General features: G+C 33.9%; 1 protein-coding gene across 3 annotated transcripts in view; it reads right to left on the bottom strand.

The window, feature by feature from the left end:
• Positions 1 to 22,531, bottom strand: part of LOC106465723 (homeobox protein aristaless-like) — a 53,615-nt gene that overhangs the window by 12,599 nt on the left and 18,485 nt on the right. For 2 of the 3 annotated variants that reach the window (XM_022393641.1, XM_013925961.2), the window contains exons 2-3: positions 13,963 to 14,581; positions 7,327 to 7,372 (exon numbers count right to left, since the gene is read on the bottom strand). In XM_022393641.1, the coding sequence (XP_022249349.1) occupies positions 7,327 to 7,372; positions 13,963 to 14,581 (665 nt within the window). Of the gene's footprint in view, positions 1 to 7,326; positions 7,373 to 13,962; positions 14,582 to 22,424; positions 22,526 to 22,531 lie in introns of those variants that run through there. The other variant, XM_022393642.1, reaches the window with a different exon arrangement.

Below are 22,531 nucleotides of genomic sequence, written 5' to 3' on the forward strand. Positions count from 1 at the left end.
TTTTACAAGTAAACATATGAGGTATGCGTTATTGTGTTAATTCAATCAAAAATAATGTTGACTAATAATCATAAGGGAAAACTAAGCCTTCTAAAGTACTGTTAATTCAATCAAAAATAATGTTGACTAATAATCATAAGGGAAACTAAGCCTTCTAAAGTTCTGTTAATTCAATCAAAAATAATGTTGACTAATAATCATAAGGGAAAACTAAGCCTTCTAAAGTACTGTTAATTCAATCAAAAATAATGTTGACTAATAATCATAAGGGAAAACTAAGCCTTCTAAAGTACTGTTAATTCATCCAAATACGAGCGTTCACTAACTCATTATGAAAAAATAACCACGATAGCTCAGAATGCGAGAATTCACCTGAAGAAAGTGGGCTAAGATTTTTTAGGAACATTAATAATCTATTTAATATTGATCTAAAATATGTTGACTAAAAACGATGCTTTATGGAAATAGGTAAGCAGTATGCCACTCTGTAACTTCACAACATTTCACTAAAATAAATATGCTATTCACTTTGGTATGACATCACACGAGAAAAAAAAAAAAGTTAAAATTTTGGAATGTGCAATTTACAAATTTAATAAGCATCTTATCATATACCTGTGTATAGATTTACGTGCCTAAACTCGTTATATATTATATAAATAGATGTTCATTATTGTTGTAAAATTATTTAAGTAAACCGTCGGCCCAATTGCGCTCACAGAAAAAAAAAATGATGCAGAATTTTCGTGAAAAATTGGATGTGGCAACGTGTCATCCTAAAAGTAAATAGATATTTTTACTGATGTAAAATAACCTGATAATAACCTACGTCGATACGGGCATGTAAGCTGCATGCTGTGAGTTAGTGTGATAAATGACATAGAAAGTAATACCTCAAACTAACTTGACTATATTTGTTGGAGAGTAATGTAAGGTCTAATTTTATTTTCTGTAGATGTAACGCTTAAGATTGCACATTTATAACCATATCCGCTACTACAGACTGTCATCACAGTTCTTTATCAACATTTTAGATTTTTGTTTTGTACGTAACACGTGTCCTGTCAACCTTCAAAAGCTTATCATCGATTTAATCCCTTTCATCATCTCGAACGTTCACCGAAAGTAATCTCTACTGACAATAAGAAAAACAACTATAAGTCAATCAGATAACTACAGTAACTTAATGAGTTCTTCCATATATATATATATATGTATACCAACAACCTAAACTCGAGTTATTTTACTCTTTTTTTTTAATTTTGCAACATTTCTTCTTATACTTATTTTATGTTCTTTTGTACAATTCTCTTAAATTATTCGTCATTCCGCTTGTGCTTATTTGCTGATTAACTTACGTTAATAAAAGCAAGGTCGACATGTCTGCAAGAGGTTTTTATCTGGAGCTTAGGTGTTTTTACTTAATGAAAAAAATCTTTAAGTATATGATCAAACAGTATTTTACCGAGTTGAAACAATCCTTACAATAAATTTTTGGTAGAGATGAAGTCCCCCCCTTCTGTCAGACGCTTAGTTAATGGTTTATAATCACTGGTTTTTCATTACGTCAGACGGGTTACCAATGAATAATTATTGACTTATATAATATCAAATGCCTGCTTATTGATGTATAATTAATGATTTTATAATATCAAACGCCTGATTATTGGTATATAATCACTAATTTTAATTAAGTTACACACCTGATTACTGGCATATGATCTCATATGATAAAAAACGCACTGTTATTGGTGTATCATCATTGATTTCCATAATTAAGTCAATAGCCTGTCTATTGAAGCACAATCATTAATATTTATAATGTTAAAATTTTGGAACTAGCATGTAATCACAAAATTTTATAACGATAACAAAAACGTTTTATTTTTTCAAGTTCCTCGCTTAGTGTAACCAATGTTCACTGATAGGCCTAACTTTACAAATAAACTAAGTCTAACAGAAATGCTGCTTGTACTTCCTAATTTTGTATTTTTATTTTTCTTCAAAACACAAATTCAATATTTACAGCACCGAACTAACTAACTGACTGACAGTAACAGCCAAACCGACTGAATCGTGCACTGATTACTCATTAACTGACTAACAAACATGTTTACTCTGTAATTCAATCCAACAGACTTAATAACTAACTGGCTTTATATGTGGCTCATATTGTTTCCTAGACTTTGTGGAACATTCCATAAATTACAGCGAAGTCTATTACATCACGTTAAACTTCTTTCCAGCTAAACAACACTACAGACTTCCAGAAACGCCTAGATTAAATAATAGAAGCTACACTACTGCACCCTCCCTGGATGTTTGTTTGTTTGTCGTTAAGCGCAATGCTATACAATAGGCAGTCGATGCTGTAATCACCACGGGTATCAAACCCCAGTTTTTAGAGTTATAAGCCTTTAGATTTACCGCTAAGCCACTTGGGTGGCCCTCCTTGGATTATGAGGTTCCTTAACAATCCCATTACACAAAGAAAATGATGCACATTAAATTCAAAACTTTTATAATTAGCAATAAAGTAACTCTTGACAATTAACAACATTAATATTCACAAGCCTACACATTTCAATGATCAAATCACTACTGAAATATGTAAAACATAAAGTATAATTACAATTTTGGTTAACAAAACATTTTTTTACTTATTTGCTGTTCCTAAACGTTTTAGCCACTAAATCTTTGAGGCGATTTTATTTTCCGTGACTTACATGTTCTTTATCACCACTTTCCATCTTGTCACTAGGAGCTCACTTCGGGTACGTGATCAAAAGAACTTGCTTATGGTTCCGTCTTTTGTGATACATTGGAAATGATCTCGACAAGAACGACGTGCTCTTCAGCAGGTTAGCTTATTTCTAGCAAAGTTTTCTGTTTTCCTTGAAGCTAACCTGTTGTTCATTCTCCCGCTGACGTACGTCAAAGAGCATCATAGTGGATGACCTTTTGCTTGAACTCTCTGTCTTTCTCGGTGATTCTTTAGGTTGGTTATCTTTATTATCTTGTGCTTCTTCCCTTGTTGTCACTGAGAGTTGCTTTGGTGCTGTAATTTTCGAGTAGTGCACAATGATTGCTTGGTTATAGCCTGTGAAAATATTTGAAGCAAGTCTAACCTCACATCTGTTTCCACATGAAATCAATTCACAATATGCATTCGTCCTCATTGTCAATTATCTATACAATAGTGTTGTATATTGTAAAGAAGCTTCCCACTAAAGAGAGTTGTTTCCAACTTTTCTTTTTCTAGGGCTTTATGACCACTTGCTGTTTGCATCAATCAGGTTTCTTGCTTCATCTCTGGAGACAATTTTCCAGCTATTATCACCAGATCAAGTGAAATAATGGTAAGCCATAAAACCAGTGTCAATTAACAAAAAGCAAGACTTCCCATCAATGAATCCATTGACTTGTGAATGTTTACTTAAATAATGCACTTCATACTTCAATTGGGACAGATGAGTATTGTAATTCTCAGCACATAATCTCCTTAGATTATTATCACCGGTATATTCACCACACTCTTGGAGATAATGTTCATGTTTTAAACACTTATAGCCAATTCCTTTTCCTGCCATTCTCTGGGAGCAGTTTTTATTTTCTAAAAACTTTTATCTGTAGTTCCTGGTAGTACGCCCTTTTACGTTGCAACTGAAACACCTTTCATCCTGTGATTCACTTCTTCCATTTTGAGCAGTCAGTTGTTTAAGTAATCCTTTGAGTAGACCACCATCAGACGGATTTAATGTCTATACACTAATTAAGTTGACAGTCTCTTAATTTCCTGGAAATTACTGTTAGTTTTTGATCTGAGAATTTAATTTATCTTAGTTTTATCACGAAATGCACGGCTTCCTTTAAAGATGTACTCCTACAGTTTTCATATTTGCATTCATCATGGTATCCATAAATTAGTCGGGTGCCAACGAATCTATCATTTCACCTGAAGCACCTGTATAATATAATTGAGAATGTCTCTACAGATTTCCAGAAAATTCGGCTAAAGTCTCGCGTTCTTCCTTTTTGGTCTGCTCCTAAACTTTGCTTTAGGAACTTCTTTCCAATGTAAAACCCTCCAAATCAGTTTGATAACATGGCCACTAACGTGTGATAGTTGTTACATCTCTCAGTTAGAATATTACTTAATGTTATTAAAGCTGATTCTTTTAAATATGCAGCAAGATGAGTATCTTGCTATTCACTACTCATTCATTCACCTTGAAAGTTATTTCATATGTGTCCGAAATGTCTCCATGGCAACTTTCCATCATAAACATTGGTTTTTCGTTTGGGTGAAATTGTTGAGTTGACCTGCTAAGTTCCTTAATTTTATGAGGTAGTGTTGGTTGTAGCTGGAGTAGTCCAAGTCCAGCAAGGTCCTACAATCACATTTTCTATGGCTTCTTTGATTAAATTTATTTTTATTTGTAATTCTTTTATAAATCTTAAGACTCATTTTTAAAATTCTCCTTTAATTTTTCATGTCTCCCTTCTTGATCTTTTTTAAAATTTCTTTATTTTTCTTCCTGATTTTCTTTTCACTGTTTGCCATTTTTATGAAATTGACAATCTCGCTTCGAGCACGTGTCATCATCTTCAAGTTGATTCTTGATTTTTTCAACAAAACAATATCATTACTGACACTACTGTTGTAATAGTTTCAATTGTTGGCCAAGTTCTTTTGGATTATTCAGTAAAAAAAATAATGAAAGCCCAGACCACTTAACAATATCTTAAACATTCCACGTTTAGCGTAACCAATTTTCACTGATAGGCCTAACTTCACAAATAAATTACCTCTAATAGAAAATTCACTTAGGTATTAATTTCGCAGCTCTATTGTTTGTGGAGCTATAAACTTAATATTTACTGCAATGAACTAATTAACTTGCTAATAGTAATAACAATAGCCAAACTCAGCAATTGATTAACAAACTCCTTTACTTAATATTTCACTTTAATAGATTAAAAATAGTCGAGGCTACAATAGCACAATCGGTAATTTTTTATACCAGCAATTGCCTGGCTATTGATATCTAATTATGTATTTTATTATTTCTAAGATATTACGAGTGAAAGTAAAGAAGAATATACTGAGTGATCCAACAAGAAATACCGTCCTATTTTCATCACTGGAATAGAACACTTGACTTACAACAATGTCAGTTACAACACGTGGCTTTTAACAATACCTGTTTTAAGATTCCATGCGTCTTCCAGCAACTATGAAATATGTTATTCAGAAACTTCAGTGTATTTTATTCTTCGCATAAGAAATCAGTTTGGTATCTCTCACTCGATCACCCTATAATATAAATGTTACCCACACTACATCTGCTGTATCCAGTGACAACGTTACCACAGATCATCAGGCCAGCTGTGATACAACAGACGGAGCTATTTATATCTTCAACTTTCATGACAACAACTGTTATGGTGTGAACTAAGTTAAGTAAATGAATTGTAATTATTATATGTTTTATTTAAGTCATTTATAAATCGGATTTTTAGGGTATGAATTAATAGCACAGTGTTATTTATTTATATTTAGAACACATTATACATTTTATTTGAATTAACTTTACTATCACACAGAAGAATTGGTGATCGAGCAATCGAAGCGTCAGCAGAAGACAACCATCTTGGTAATCCTAATTATGTCAGACTCTTGGACGTCCTGGTTATTGGCTTATAATCACTGCTTTTCACAAAAGTAAAATGCCTAGCTATTTAGGTACGATAATTATTATATTATCAAGAGTTATATAATAACCGATTTTCATAAAGTCAAATGTCTGATTGATGCACCCACATTGACTATTATAATGAAATTAAACATTACTTAATTTAAGGTATGTAATCACATATTTTGATAATATCAAAGGCCTAGTCTTTTGAGTATAATAACTGATTTTCATAAAGTTATACTCCTGGTTATTAGCGCATAAACATTGTTTATTTTTGTTTTTATGTGGAACGACTGGTTATTATAGTGTAATCATTGATTTTGATAATGTCAGTTTGTGGTACTTTATGTATAATCACTAGTTTTCATAATGTTAATAGTTTGGTGTTTGGTGTACAATCACTGATTTTGATAATGTCAGTTTTTGGTCCTTAATGTATAATCCATAGTTTTCATAATAGTAGAAGTCTGGTGTTTGGTGTATAATCACTGATTTTGATAGTATAAAATCACTGTTTTTTAATGGTGCAAAATCACCGATTTTTATCATGTACAATCACTGATTTTGATAATGTCAGTTTTTGATCCTTAATGTATAATCCATAGTTTTCATAATAGTAGAAGTCTGGTGTTTGATGTATAATCACTGATTCTGATAACGTATAATCACTAGTTTTCATAATAGTAGAAGTCTGGTGTTTGGTGTATAATCACTGATTTTGATAGTATAAAATCACTGTTTTTTAATGGTGCAAAATCACCGATTTTTATCATGTATAATCTCTGAGTTTGATAATGTATAATCACTAGTTTTCAGAATATTTGAACACTGGTGCTTGGTGTATGATCACTGAGTTTGATAATGTCATAGTGTTAGAAGTCTGATGTTTGGTGTATTGATCGCCATATTTTCAGAGTTTTTTCTGCATATAATGTTAGTTATTTTTAGCTATTTCTGCAAGAGGGGTTTTACGTGAAAGTACGATGCATGTTAGGGTATAGTGCATTAATACACCTCCTAATAATTAGAACATGACTTATCCCTTTGAATTTCAACCCCATATGTTAGAATTCTTTAACTAAAAGACTGACAGTCTTTCTCAAAATTATAATCGCTGTTCATCTTTATATACTCAGATTTGTTATTTCTATTATTTGGAAAATAAAAGAATAAATATTGTACTACATTTGTTTTTATTAGCAATGACGTTGCCAACCTAAATCTCTAAAACAGAGAACAAAATGGTGTGATGGGATAATGTCCTATCCTAACTAAATTAATATTACTTCTTTTTATAAACGGAGGCTACAAGTGGATAAGTAGTACATGTAGTATACCTCTCAGGATACAATGCTCCAGTGATACCTACAGAAAAAACTTAGCTGTATCTAAGACACAAAACGTGGATTTTGTTTACGATTCGTAATGAAGCGATCGTATCTTGACAGCTGAGTACAGGCTCAACATAGAGCATGTTCATATCACAGAACCAATCAATGTTTACATTCACAACTTAACATTGTAATGATAAAAAAGCAGGACACCAAACATTTTGGCAATGAACACTATGTATGCGCATACGTTCGAGAGTTGATATATTTTAGATACAACCAATCAACTGACTTACCTGTACGCGGGCCTCCGTGAGGTCTACTCTTATGGCTAATTCTTCCCTAAAAAGAGAAAATATTATATTTGAAACCAGTTTAAAGTATTTTATACATACACGTGAATCTACAGTCGTTAAAAACAGTTAATTTTACTTACAGAAGCTTGTTGTTTTATGTATCAAGTACGGCTATTGTAAAAAGTATCACTTTTTTTGGTATGCTTAGAGATAATAAATAAGGTACAATATAGCCAAAATTGGATATAAAAGAATAATCAAAATACATCGACGTTTCACTGGCGTTAACCTGGCTTCATGTTACCGGTTAATGTGAAACGTCACGTGGTTTAATTACTGAATGACGCCAGGTTAACGCCGGTGAAACGTCGACGTATTTTAACTATTCTTTTATGCCCCATTTCTGGCTGTTTTGTACCTTATTTGTTACTAAAATTTATGAGATACTTCCCAAACTTCAAACACCCAAAGGGGGTTTTTCTGTTGCCTAATAAATACGTGTGTTTTCAAGCCACTTAAACATTTGAAACGATTTTGTTCTTCACTGTAAAACCGTTGCTTACTTCCTCTCTTACGTAAAAGACGTTTGCACTTTAAATACATATCATCTACTGGTGAGACATGCTTATTGTTTCTTTTTTTCAGATAATCATCTCACAGAAAATAGATATATATTTTTCAGTGAAGTTCCATCAGCCGTGTGCTGCTAGTTACACTAACTATGTTACTAAAACTTTCTTGTTTCCAACTGAAATGTCCTTATTAGAAAACTGAATGATATGTACTGAATTGCGGTGCCATTTTGAACTAACCGAGTGATGACTGCTTCTCCTGTTTGTTTGTAACGACCATCAAGTCGTACTGCAAGGCATATAGTGTTAGTTATATACATACTGTATATGTATATAGATTTCTTAACAGGGAGAATATCACTTAAAATACAGTTATTTGTGAGTATTGTTAGAATCGAATACAACAGGTTAAACAATGTCGTCGGCCAATCTGCTGACACCACATGGTTTCTTTTAATACAGACAACGGCAGACTTTTAGTTTGAACGTATAAACCTGTAGGAAAGGTTGAGTAAGTCCAAATGTTCCGACGACAGACCTCTGGTTTAAACATCTAAATCTGTAGAAAAGGTTGAGTAAGCGCAAATGTTCACAAGGCAGACTTTTAGTGTTATAATCTAAACCTGTAGTAGAAGATTGAGTAAGTACAATTGTTTAGACATCAGACTTTTAGTGTTATAATCTAAACCTGTAGTAGAAGATTGAGTAAGTACAATTGTTTAGACATCAGACTTTTAGTGTTATAATCTAAACCTGTAGTAGAAGATTGACTAAGTACAATTGTTCAGACATCAGACTTTTAGTGTGAACATCTAAACCTGTAGGAAAGGTTGAGCAAGTACAAATTCATACAAATTAAACTTTTGATATGAACAGTTTTAATTTCTAGCGTTATTAATTAATCAATTTATTTTTGTTGTTGTTAACCTAGACAGACCAATGAGCATCTAAAGAATTCGCATAAATTATTCCAGAGTTGCCATTAGGGTTGTGTCAGTATTGAACGTGTCATTACTTTCTGTTGGACTTTCAGAGTTTCAAATAAAATGCAGTAAGTATTGATATTATTTTATCTAATTAGTAAGTTTTAAAATTAAATTTTAACAGGTATTTTAGGCGTTTCTCGCACATTTCAATAGAGAAAGAACCATCTCAAATATCATTAATTAGTGTTTAATATCGCTCATTAAAAAAAAGTTCTACAAAGCGTTTTCAATACGACTTAAAGTGATTGTAGTTAATTTGCCGGAATTGATATAGTGATGGGGATTTTGATTGTGAGACTCGTTTCCGGTGGTCCTGGTGAGCCTCAAACTACCCCTATACATTTCCTTTCCTCTTTCCGCAGCTCTTTTCCAACCTATTATTATGAATTTCGTGTTGAAGCTATTATTTGCTAGCCACCTCATTAAGTTATGGTTTTAACGTCTTAACATCCATATTAAGAACAGTCTCTCCACTTTTCCCAACAAACGACCTATAGTAGAATCATAGGCGAGAATAAGCATCTGGGTTTTCGCTTCAGGCCTTCCCGCCGACTGATTACCTGTTCTAACAGAACCTTTTATGTTGAAAAAATAATAGCTCATAGAATATAAAAAATGTCGAGTTAAAGACCTCTAGAAATTCTGTTCGGGTCTAATGATCATAAAAACTAGACTGTTGTAAAAAATTTTAAATTTGCAAATTTATCACTTGCTTAAAACTAGGTTTGTTTGTTTTATCCTTAGCATTAAAACTGACTTTAACGCTGACAAGGCTTAAAAAAAAAGAATGAAATTATCAGTTTAAACGAATATAGAGAAAAGTGAAAATTGCACTGGGAAATATCAGAGCCCTTCAAATCTATATTAATATAATTATCAATAATTTCAAAGCCAGCTCTACTAACATATATCAGAATTAAACCTAGTTAACCATATTGATAATTTAACATAAAAGTCGAACTAAGAGCATGCAATGTCACAAAACAGAAACTTATAACAATTAGATTCACTAGTTGGGTACGTTCGCTGCTGTCTACATTTTTTTCGCCGTAATCTAAATAATCTTACAAGGTTCAACCAATTTAGGAATTACTACAAAATAACTTTCTTAATATTAGAAGTAATAAGTAAATGGAAAATAAATAAATTATATATATACATAACACTGTAATCAATATTTTTAATGAAACTAAATTTTTCGGTGTCGTTTTTCTAAGAGTTTCTGTCACTTGTACCCAGTTTCAGAACAGACGTAGACGTTTTTAACGATAGATCTGCACGCATATAACTGTTTCACGTTTGAGAGGAACTTGATCATCTCTCGAATACTCATTTCAAATGTATAGTAAATATAATTCCTGAATCTCAGCTTGATTGATGAGACTGCCACTCAGTAAGATATATCTTATTCTAAAAACTTATGCTGTTAATTATGGACTTAAAAATGTAAAGAAAACACTTTATTTTATTAAAAAAAAATTTTTTTTTCATTACAATTTGCTGAAACATGGCGCCCCCTATATATTTATATATGTAAGATAAGAACATATGAGTTTTTTCACGTATTTGCTGATATCACTCTCAATCAATTATAAGCTCTGTGAGCACTATAGTTGACGAAGTTTGGCAGGTGTGAAAATACAGATATATTTTATCTAAAGTTGCTTGTTCTATTCAGAGAAAATTAAGCAGGGAATACAAACAAAGTTTTTATAGCCTAAAAGGAAAGATGAATAAATTTACGTACGTAAAAATAAAGATATAAAAGGGAGAGAGAGAAAAAGAGAAGAATCAAAACAAGTAAATAGAAAGTGAGGTTGAGATAAAGTACAAAATGTAAATACAACTAGTTATGAACAGTAGTAACAAAAACATCGAAGTACATATTCAGTAGATAAATAGCTTAACTTCATATGATATCAGATATTTCGAAAAGGCTTCTTCTCTTCTAATAACTGTACATACACAGAAGTTGTTAACTAGAATGAATAATTTTGCTCATAGGCAAAAAACAAACAACATACTAAACGATTATAATGTTCTGTATATGAAGCGAGGACATGATAATAACATATCAATATAATGACTAGTAAGTAAATTAGATTATCATATAATTATGATATATAAGTCAACTTAAAATTGAAGACCTGAAAGACGCACTTCTCAAAATTACCAACTTGTTTTTGTTGTTGTTGTTTTCTGTTCACTACCGCTGGGGTCACAGAGAGTAATATACTTGTTGTTGTTGTTGTTTTCTGTTCACTACCGCTGGGGTCACAGAGAGTAATATACTTGTTTTTTTTTGTTGTTGTTTTCTGTTCACTACCGCTGGGGTCATAGAGAGTAATATACTTGTTGTTGTTGTCGTTTTCTGTTCACTACCGCTGGGGTCATAGAGAGTAATATACTTGTTGTTGTTTTTTGTTGTTGCTGTTTTCTGTTCACTACCGCTGGGGTCACAGAGAGTAATATTATATATTCTTTTGTTACAGCACTATATAGCACTGTTTGTAGCTACTCGTAGATGTCTGTCTAGAGTCACGTCACTTGCAAGAATGTGTCAGGTCTCCCAAGAATATCCCATACATGCTCGACGGGATTGAAGCCTGGTGAGTGTGAAAGCCATTCCGTCTGGTCAGTATCTCCCTAATAGCTTTAAAGAATCTCTTTGTGTGTATGTGTGATCTGAACTCGGGATCAACTGCATAAACATATGTTGGAACGAAGAGTCTTAGCGTGTGTTCTTTATTTCGTATGGTTTTATCCATACCATTCCTAGGACAAAGTGGTCAGGACGCTCACCCGTGCTTATTCTTTCTCACACTACACTCCCACAACCGCTATTTGTGTCATATTTCTGTGTAAAAGTGTAGTGGATTTGGTTTCAGAATTTCTCCAAATTAGCATGGTGAAGCACGACTTGTCTGTAAAATAATATTAGTCTGCATTAGTCACCATAGCAAGAGATCTGCTTTGTGCTTTGTTAACACCAGAATACATCTTCTATAGCACCTGACAAACAGATCCACCTTGTGAATTTTGTTTCTATACAATACGTACACTGACACACTACCCAGTTGCGGCTGTGAACGTATTATTCAATCTTGAAGCCTTACTCTATGGTTGCGGTGAGCCAGAATAGCGTCGTAAACAGTGGTATACCACGTCCACGTGTCTATACAAATGTATCATTAGTTTGTAAGCAGTTCCACATTCTGCTGACATCACTCTGGGACTCTTGAAACCATTTTGTAACAGGGTGCTGCGATTAGCTGACTGATTTCCATCTATCCAATAGCTATTTACATAAGTATACCATCCAAATATCTTCAGTGAGGTGTAGCCATGGATCAGGAACCATGTAACTCACTTCAACGTGACAACTGATACAATATATATATATATGGGACCACCATACACAGTATAGGTTTTGCCCTTTCATAGATATTTGCAGATTTATGTTATGCCCTACCATAGCTACTCGTAGATGTATGTTAGGCCCTATTATAGCTATTTGTAAATGTAGGTTACACCATATCATAGCTATTTGTAGATGTATGTTATACCCTACCATAGCTTTTGTAGATGTAGGTTACACTATATCATAGCTATTTGTAGATATAGGTTATGCCATATCATAGCTATTTGTAGATGTAGGTTATACCATGTCATAGCTATCTGTAGATGTATGTTATACCCTACCATAGCTATTTGTAGATGTAGGTTATACCATATCATAGCTATTTGTAGATATAGGTTATGTCCTACCATAGCTGTTTGTAGATGTAGGTTATTCCCTACCATAGCTGTTTCTAGATATAGGTTGTGCCCCATCAAAGCTATTTGAAATATAGGCTATTCCCTATCATAGATATATGCAGATGTAGGTAATGCCCTATCATAGCTATTTGTTGATATAGGCTGTCTTTTAATTGCTATTTGTAGATGTAGGTTATGCCATATCATATATATTTGTAGGTATATGTTATGCCCTATCATAGCTATAATATTATCAATTCCAATTATAGGTAGAGCAGTATCTTATAACACACTATGCCTGGAAGATACTTCGACAGGATGTAGCTCCTTCAAGCTTCCTGAATATATAAGTATATCTTCTGTATGTTCCTGTTTTTTGGAGGTTTTGGAAATTACCACAAAACGTTTTTACACGTCTTCTACGATTGTGTTAAATTGATACAATTAAGTAAAACGTGATCAAAATTTTTCGTCGTATGTTACCCAAAATCCACATGAATAAACAAACGAAGGTAAAACCAGAGATCAAAATATCGTTAAAGAGCATTCAAAGCTATCATCGAAGGTTATGACGGAGGTTATGTTTCACCCCTGTGTGTGTTTGTTTGTTTGTCAGCAATATTTCTCAAAAACGGCTGAATGGATTTGGACGAAAGTTGATATACATTTGGACTATGACCCAACTTAGAAGTGATTAGTTTTTGGAGGGTCGAGGTCACAGTAAGGTCACGAAAATCCCTATCTGTTAACATGGGGCCGATTTTTCTCTATAACTCATTCAAAAATAATGGGATTTTGGTGAAACTTGGTGGACATACGTAGAATGTTATTCCTCATTGTTCTGCCAAAAATGGTCCGTGTCCGATGATAACGACAGACATGCGGACACATTTTCGTATTTTTTGGGAGCGCTCGACCGAGTGTTCTCTAGTTTTAGTATAGTTTTAATACAAACTGTAATGACACGTTTTTAAATCATTGAAAAATATCTAGTAACCAGTGAAAATATTCAAATCTCAATATCAAGATGAATATAAATATAATGCTGTTTTAACCAAACTGAAAAGACACATTTCATGCCATTTTTTTTCTTTTCGTAAACTGTACCCGTGACAATATTGCATTTAACTTACAAAAGAAAGTAAAGAAAAATTCGTGACAAATATTTAGTTTAAAGAAGAAGTTCGTCAAAACGTGTGAAAATGAATTAGTGGTTACGTTTCGTGCATAACATTTGGCTAAAAAAAAAAACACTAACGTACGTATACGATGTTTAACTATAAGCAAGTCAAGTTTTTATCTAAATTGCTGAAGTTTACCTTGTAAAAACATCAGGATAATGCGTTCGAGAAAAAGCTTTTTCCAGTTCCTCTAGTTGAAAACTAGTGAACGTCGTACGGTATCGTCGCTGTTTGCGTTTAGGAAATTCTTCAATCGCGATTGTATCTGGACCTCGGTTAGTGTCTCCATAATCCCCTCCCTGACCCCCTTTGTCTTCAGGTTCATCTGAGTCTTGTTGATAACAGGAGCTATTTAGATCGTCAGTTGATGGTGCTAGATTCAGTGCTGTAGAACTGGGCTCTTCTTTTAGGGTAGGACTGCCTTTCGTAGCCGGCAAGGGCGAAGACTGACCTACGAGCCTCATTACGGACAGCGGGGCTTCGCCAGGAGAGCCTTCTACAGTACCAGCTCCTTCACTAATACACCGGCTTTCGGGCTTCTCAGAAATACCCATAGTCGGGCTAACCCTAATTCTCAGGTCCGTGCTCGTGGAAAGCACATGCGACCGAAGACCTTCGGAAAATTTTTTCTCAGACGTGTTTCGTTTCGTTGTCAAATCGGATGGTTCAGACGGCAAAGAGTTGAAACAAGGAGAAGAACGACTTGTAGCAGAGACTGGTTGTGGAGCTATAGTGTGATGTCGATGTCTTGCTAATTCTAGAAATATGAAGAAAGATACGTTAACTACATCATAACTAAATAAATTTCAGTAATAAATAATACGAGAATCAATTGAGGACAAATGATGTTGATGTACCATAAAGAAAGAAATACATGTCGTTGAAACTAGATTAACTTAACTTACGTAGTTAAAAATATCCAAGCAAATTAATATGTTGCTGATCGCATTACTTTGCAATACCAGTTTATAAGCAGCACGAGAAACGTGGGCGATAAGCCAGTTTCGCGGAATATGAAGGTAAATAATATCGAAGTAAAGCTTAATGCATAGTTAAGGTGGGCTGAGAAACGAAGTCGACTGGGCGTGGTGCCAGCGTCAGAGTATAGCTATAGCTAGATTAACTAGTTCTGTAGACTGGAAAACGCTTTTTACAGCTGAATAGTCATGCTATAGTTTAGCCATATATATTTGCTAACAAATATAACAGTACTTTAGCCCATTGTATAGAACACCAGGTAGGTTTCATTTAGTTTCAAAACGAACCGTATATTGGATATACACATGCGCTCCTTTTAAACTAAGCTATTTATAACTACTCAAACTTTTTTATATCAATGACTTACCCATAGGTAAACATTCAATATAAGTTGATAGTTCGATCCATTGACATATTTTACATTTCAAATGACCAAAATGTCGTGATAAATAAAAATGAGCAAATTTCCGACAAAAACGGGCTCCTTTAGCAGCATTATTACAAAATCTGGTCAATATTTATGCTGGTTTTCAACTGGAATAACTAGTGCTTGAATCAGATCTATAGTAACCTGAGATATACAAGGTGTCGCTGTACAAATAACTAGTGTTTGAAGCAGATCTATAGTAACCTGAGATATACAAGGTGTCGCTGTACAAATACACAAATGGTGTTCCTCCTCACTTTTCAAGTTCTTTATAATGGCGAAATACACAATATCAGAAAGGGTTGAAATGGCACTCTTATACGGAGATAATCATAGGACTTTACTTGAATAGCTGTTAAATTTCATGCAGAACACCCTAACTTGACTAAATTATTCCAACAACCAGAGGTTTAAAGACCCTAAAGTGTTCCTGATCACGACCAACCAGACGGACAAGCGCATGGCATTCACGTTTGTGCATAGGAATTGTGTAAGCGCCGAAGGCTAACATTTAGAGCAGTATCTGTACGTCTAAGTCATTTAACAATGAATAAATATGTTTATCTGTCTCTAGTGCATTCTCTGTCATCTTGTATACACGGTGTATGGATAAGAAAATCATCGCCTGAATCACTGGACCAGAACCACATTCCCTAGACTAGGCCTACACGATACTTAGATCAAACATGTGCTACCTGGATTAGATCTGGACAAGAGATAAACACTTAGATCATATCTAAAGTTTCTGCACAAGACTTCGCTAACTTGATTAGTCTTACAATATCTTAATGTAAACTACGTATGATACTAGGATCAAACCTACAATATCTAGATCCAAGTTATAGAATGGCTTGAACTGTACTATATTATGTGGATCGGATCTCAAATATCCCGATCATAGGTGCAATATTTACTTGAATCAGATGTATGGTCTACTATAAATGGGTCATAACTATACGTCACTGGGATCAAATGTCATTATCAGGATCATAAAGAGTATATCTGAGTAAGATGAACAACAGCGAATCGCATCTACTGGGTTGAACATGCAGTATTTAGATCAAACTTCTTTATCTGAGCAAAACTTTAAAAACTGGATCACACCTACAACATCTGAATCAGACCTACAAAACTTGGATCGGGACTAAAATAAATGGATTTAAGCTACACTACCTAAAGACTAGCACTATATATAGTACCTACTTCAGAGGTGTAATATTTCAATCAAAAATTCAGTACCTTAACAAAAAACATACGATACTTGGATCAGATTTACAATGCGTAATTCATACCTGCATTCTAGTAGAACCAAAAAACAGTAAAAGTAGATCAGTGCTACATCATCTACATCTAAACTATATATGGTATCTAAATCAGATTTAGAATACTTTAGTCAGACCCACAATATAGGGATCAGGTATACTACATTAAAACAAGCACGTATCCAAATCAACGCTACAATATCTACCACCAGAACTATACGGTATGTGGATTAAACATTCAGTATATGAAACCTATACATCAACGACACAACTCACCAAAATCGACATCAGAAAAGTGTGCTCCAGTAAGTATGTGGATTCGTTTAGATCAATAACTAGTCTAAAAAAAGCAACCACGTGCATAATTTAATTCGCGTTGATCATTCACGTGATTTCTCAAAAAGACTCCCGATCGCTACACATTTAGCTATATGATAAATAGCGCTATAAAAAGATAATTTTAATTAAATAGCAACAGTGTCAACCACGGATTAACGAATTATGCAGGGCATGCGAATCGCTTGAAAAAGATGAAATGATCATTTGCATGAAAACTACATATATATCATGGCTGTATTAGTTGAAATGATCGTAACACAAACACATATGCATATTTAAGGACACATTTGCCTTGTTTGTTTATTAACCTGCTATAAGGCACCATATTTCATTTTATTTATACTTTCGTGTCAAACAAAGCCGTTTCTATTTCTCACTTCGTGTAATTACATGACGACAAATTCAACAAAGAAGAGACTGACTCCCAGTCTGTTCGCTCTCAAGTAATACGGTCAACAGTGTTTGAAGCACGTGTATGCACGAGCTGTTGAAACTCTTGTAAATCTTATTGACTGGGTTATCTTTGTGGATTAGAGATGGTGACTAAATTCATTTGTAAACAGAAGAAGGGACCTCTATACAAACAACAACAACAAAAAAACAGAAAAAATAAAACGAATATGACGAGAGAGTTACTTGCCTGCAAGAACTCATAGCGTTAGTTTATCTTGTGATGATTATTGGTTTGAATTTCGCGCAAAGATACATGAAGGCTAACTGCGCTAGCCATCCCTTTTACTAACGAATAGTGGAATTGACCGTCACATCATAACGCCCCCATTGCCGAAAAGGCGAGCATCTTGAGTGAGGGAGATTCGAACCCGCAACACATTTAGCTATATGATAAATAGCGCTATAAAAAGATAATTTTTAATTAATTAGCAACAATGTCAACCACCCTAACCACCAGGCCAATGAGTATTGGAAAGTACATAGATATTTGTGACGAGTCTATTATTTCAATGTATTCTAGGGCCTATCTGAAAGTTAGAAACACTTTACAAGAACTAGGCAGACAGCAATTGCGTAGCATGCCTCTATCGCAGCATGTTTATCACAGAAACATGAAATATGTTTGTAACGAGAAAATACAAAGAAAATACGCTAAACTGGGATGCGTAACACAGTCAGTGAACTGGCCAATTCACTAATACGTAAAAAGTAAACTAAAAACAGGTAATCATTATAACTACATTAAGGAAAACAACGAGTCAGTTTTGAAGTTCAATTTTGTTTCATCCAAATATATATCGTAACGTACATATTTGGCAATCAGGCAGGTGACTAAGATAATGTATTCAGATGTCTTTTTTACCTGTAATCATCTTGTTTTTCAAAACGGTTGAGTTTACTTATTTATATTAAATAACGAATCGTAAGAAGTTTACTAAGCCAAATTACCAGTAGCAGTAAAGTTTGATTTGAAGGAAGATCGGTTCACCCTAAGAACGGTTTACAACACTATACACGTGGTGAACAACAGCCAGATGTGGTGGTCATGAATTTAAAACACAGACTGTGATAAAAATGTTGAAAACGCAATAAAAACGAGTTACATATAAATAAAAATAACAGCAGAAAAAAGTCTGATCAGCAGATAACGAGTATAAGTTAACGTTAATGTTTAACGCGTACTTTATATTTGGAAATTGTTCAGTGGGATATTGAGAACAAGATGGGTCTAATGGGGGTGATGGTCATCCCCCCATCTATAGGCTATATTTATATAACTCGTACAATTGAATATATATATATATTTTAACACCACTTTAAAGTTTGCTTTAATACTTTAATACCCGCCGAAATCGGGACTTTTGATAAGTCTGTTGATAATTGCCCCCCTCCCCAGCGATGCAGCGGCATATGTCTGAAGATTTACACCGTTAGTAACCGGGTTTCGATACCCGTGTTGGGCACAGCACAGATAGCCCTTTGTGTAGCTTTGTGCTTAACAATATCAAATTGTAACAAATAATTAAATTACAAGTTGATGATAGTAATTAATAAAGAAGAACGAAACACGACCCGAACAGAAAGCGTAATGGCGTCTACATTTACAACTTGCTTCAAAGTCAATAGGTCAGTTTTTCAGACACTTTGACCATCGTCTGCAACAGAAGTAGATGATCGCTATCTGTTGATGATGTCTCGACATAATCGTAGAGTACCTAATCAGAAACTGAATCAAATCAATAATCGAAACCAAAACTGCAGGATGTGTTAATGTACAAACGCTTAGTGGCAGACTTTATAAGCCCGTTTTCTATGCAGCATGTCCTTTGAGGTGCATTCCACTCGCAATAAGGTACAAAATGGCTTATATTAACAGGGCCAGGAACACGTCTAATGAACTAACGACATTTGAGTAATATTCTTTTTTTACAGATTAGTCACGCTTCACTTCACTCAGGTACGAGAAACGCTACGTACGTGTATGATGTGTCACACTCACACATATTGTAAATATACTATTTCATTATCCTTTTTGCTACCATATGCTGGTGAAACTGGTTCTAATTCAGTCTAACTTATAATATGAACCGCTCTATACGTGCTACATTTATCGACATGTTCTCCAGGTGATTAGACCTGCAAGCTCAACATATTTCAGTCTTTGGAAGACGTATTTCTTTCCATATGTTGATTCCTCACAGGATCTTACTAACCCTCTAATTTTACCTTTTTAGTCATCCAAAATCGGTAGGGGGAAAGCGAGGTAAGAAGGTCCCTTCGTAACACGGCCACCCCATGTATATCGTCAGTTACGACTTACTTCTATCTAAAATGTATTATATGTAACTATTGTTCACGTGACCAGTAAATAAACACATTGGTGGACTGGCGCAAATGTTAATAGTCCAAACTTGGCTTCATGTTTTGTTTGTATCTGTACATCTTTGATTTAATGTAAGTATTGTGAAAGGAATTTCACTTTGTTAATTTGAAAAATGAAGAACTATAGACAGCTAAATATACCGTAAAAGAAACACAGTCCAAGTTCACTAAATTTTTATAACCTGCAATTGCTTTACGATGAGAGGCTTAGGGTCTGTCTTTCCTCATGCCAATGACGTATATTTCTGCCCTAGGCTTCGGCTGCAATATACATCACTGCCCCACATTAGTACCAAGGTTATTTTGCGCCATTGTCTTAAATAATGCACATCGTGCGCATGGTCTTCTTGATTCATGTCTAGAGCATTTAAATGACGCTTTTAGTGATTTAAATGCTGCATTTACTTTAAATTGCTGGTGTTATGAGTTATAAGGGAATCATTTTACCTCATCTTGGGGGGGTCGCAAGAAGTGCATTTTATATTTCTCAAAAAAAAAAGGTTCTATGTCCAATCATTTTTTTTCAAAAAATGACATTTATAATAAACATAGTTCATTTTAAAACCATTTGCTTTTTTATGATGCTCATCATCATTTATGAAAACCGCGTTTGAAGTTAAGGGGGCCGTTTTATCCAAACTTTCCCTCCTAAGCTGCCCTTGTTGCTCATAGTAACCATATTTCACATTAAAGTGAAACGTCATGAAATGTAAATATTAATACCACTTCTATCAAACGTTAATTTATAAGCGTAGACTAAATTAATATTATTTGTATTTCAGATTATATAAGTAATTGTCAAATGTCTGATTTGCATAAAAAATTAAGTGAGGAGAAAGCTGGGATGAATTGTATTATTTTATGACTAGTTTGCCTTGTCATAGCTCAAATAGTATAAGTTCTAATTTATTTTATTGTTTTGTGTAGACCAATAGTTCGGATGGGTTAGAACAAGATTATGTTGTATAATATAACATAAACTGTGTAAAGTCATGTTTTAGGTATGGCTATACCATTTGTTTGGCTGCTAATAGCGTTGCGGACGAAGAGCTAGCTTTCAAATAATCTAGAAATAGAGGTACTTGAAGAATAATAAGTCAGAGAGTAGCATAGCGTGCAATCAGTTAAGAAGTATTTAATACTCAGTTTAAAAGAAACTTCGTAGCTTATCAAATGAAAACTCAAATTACACATCGCTAGGAAATTACCTGAATCTTAGTGTTTTAAAACATTACGTTCAACGCTGTCTAAAGCACAATTTAGAAGCTTGGAGAAGAAACGTTAAATTTTATAGCACACATTCCTGCTTGTAAATGCGTTCTTGGTTACTGAGCTGATATAGACATAACTGAACCAAGAAGAACAAAAAAGGAAATTGTAACTGAGCTACATTACCAAGAAGAGTTAATTTTTATATTTCAGATAAAATAGAGCACTTTATTTGAGATATAAATGGTGATAGGTTGTAAAATTTGCATTGATTTGTCTTATGTGCAGATATAAATTTCTTGAGTTTGATGTTTGTCATGCTGAACAACAGGTGTTTCTGAAATAAAGCTTTAAGTACCGACGTTTTTGTTAGTTGTCATTACGAACTACCATCAACAACAACAGTATGTACTATTGGAGCATATCGCTAGAACTTGTCACGTTTTGGGAATATGCTTAGACTGCTGTGACATTCGTTTTGTGTTTTTTTCGAGTAACAGAACTGGAAAAAGAAATATGAAACCATTATATAAATACTTATAACGTGAGACGTATAGTCCTGTATGAACACTCCCATGGTAACGATATGTTCTAATGATTAAGTCGTGCTCTTAGTATGTCGTCCGTTCCCGTGGGTTTCGAAACCCAATTTCTAAATTAGCGAAACTATATTAAGGCCACATATTCCCTCCCACCGCCGAAAAAATGTATAATCACTCGCACCAAAACCAAAACCTACAAGAAAACGTGAAATTTATTGAAAACAAACTAGCACATAATTCTTGTTCAGGTAACGTTAGTTTGGGGAATATATTACCTGAAAAACATATATACTGTTGTTGGTTGAAAGGTTTAAATCGTAGTACCAGTGATGTAACTAAATATCAATTTAAATATAGAAATGTTGGTGGAGTTAGAAAATTACACATTTCATATATTACTGAATTATATATAACGTAATAATATTAGGTTTTTGCTTTCACGTAACATTTCACAACGTAGGTCACACTACTTTATATACTAATCACATGAATATATATATATATACTTATTTATTGTGTTGCATAAAATATGAAATGCTACAAGCGGATTTTTATTCTGTCACATATATATAACACATACAACGTTTTTTAAAATTGATATGTTATGAATGTACAGAAACTACGTACATGTGTGTAGTTTTTAAGCCAATGCATACATTATAAACACAATTTCCTTAATAGAAAAATAAGCGGATGTTTAAACGATTTTTTTTATTTTACGTACGAAACCAATACATAAGTGATGAACAAAATTTCCTTTGTAATACTCTGAAGTCACAAAGATTCTGAGTTAAGGGAATCGACAGGCACTTCAATCCTAATCAGGTTTTTTTTTATAGTACAAGATGTCTACAGAAACATTCTAAGCTTGAAATTGTTTTAACGTACAAACATTCGAAAACTGCACCTAAAATAAATATTCTAACCTTGATCATACTTCCTGGGAATACAAGAAACACACAAACATTTCATACTCTGCAAATCGAGCAGCATACAAACGGTTCATACCTGAACAGATGTCTTTCATGAGCAAGAAGGGTCCCTCAGTGGCACAGCGGCATGTCTGCGGACTTACAACGGTAGAATCCGGGTTTCGATACCCGTGGTGGGCAGAG

This window comes from Limulus polyphemus, unplaced genomic scaffold, assembly GCF_000517525.1.
Source record: "Limulus polyphemus unplaced genomic scaffold, Limulus_polyphemus-2.1.2 Scaffold2031, whole genome shotgun sequence".
Lineage (NCBI taxonomy): Eukaryota > Metazoa > Arthropoda > Merostomata > Xiphosura > Limulidae > Limulus > Limulus polyphemus.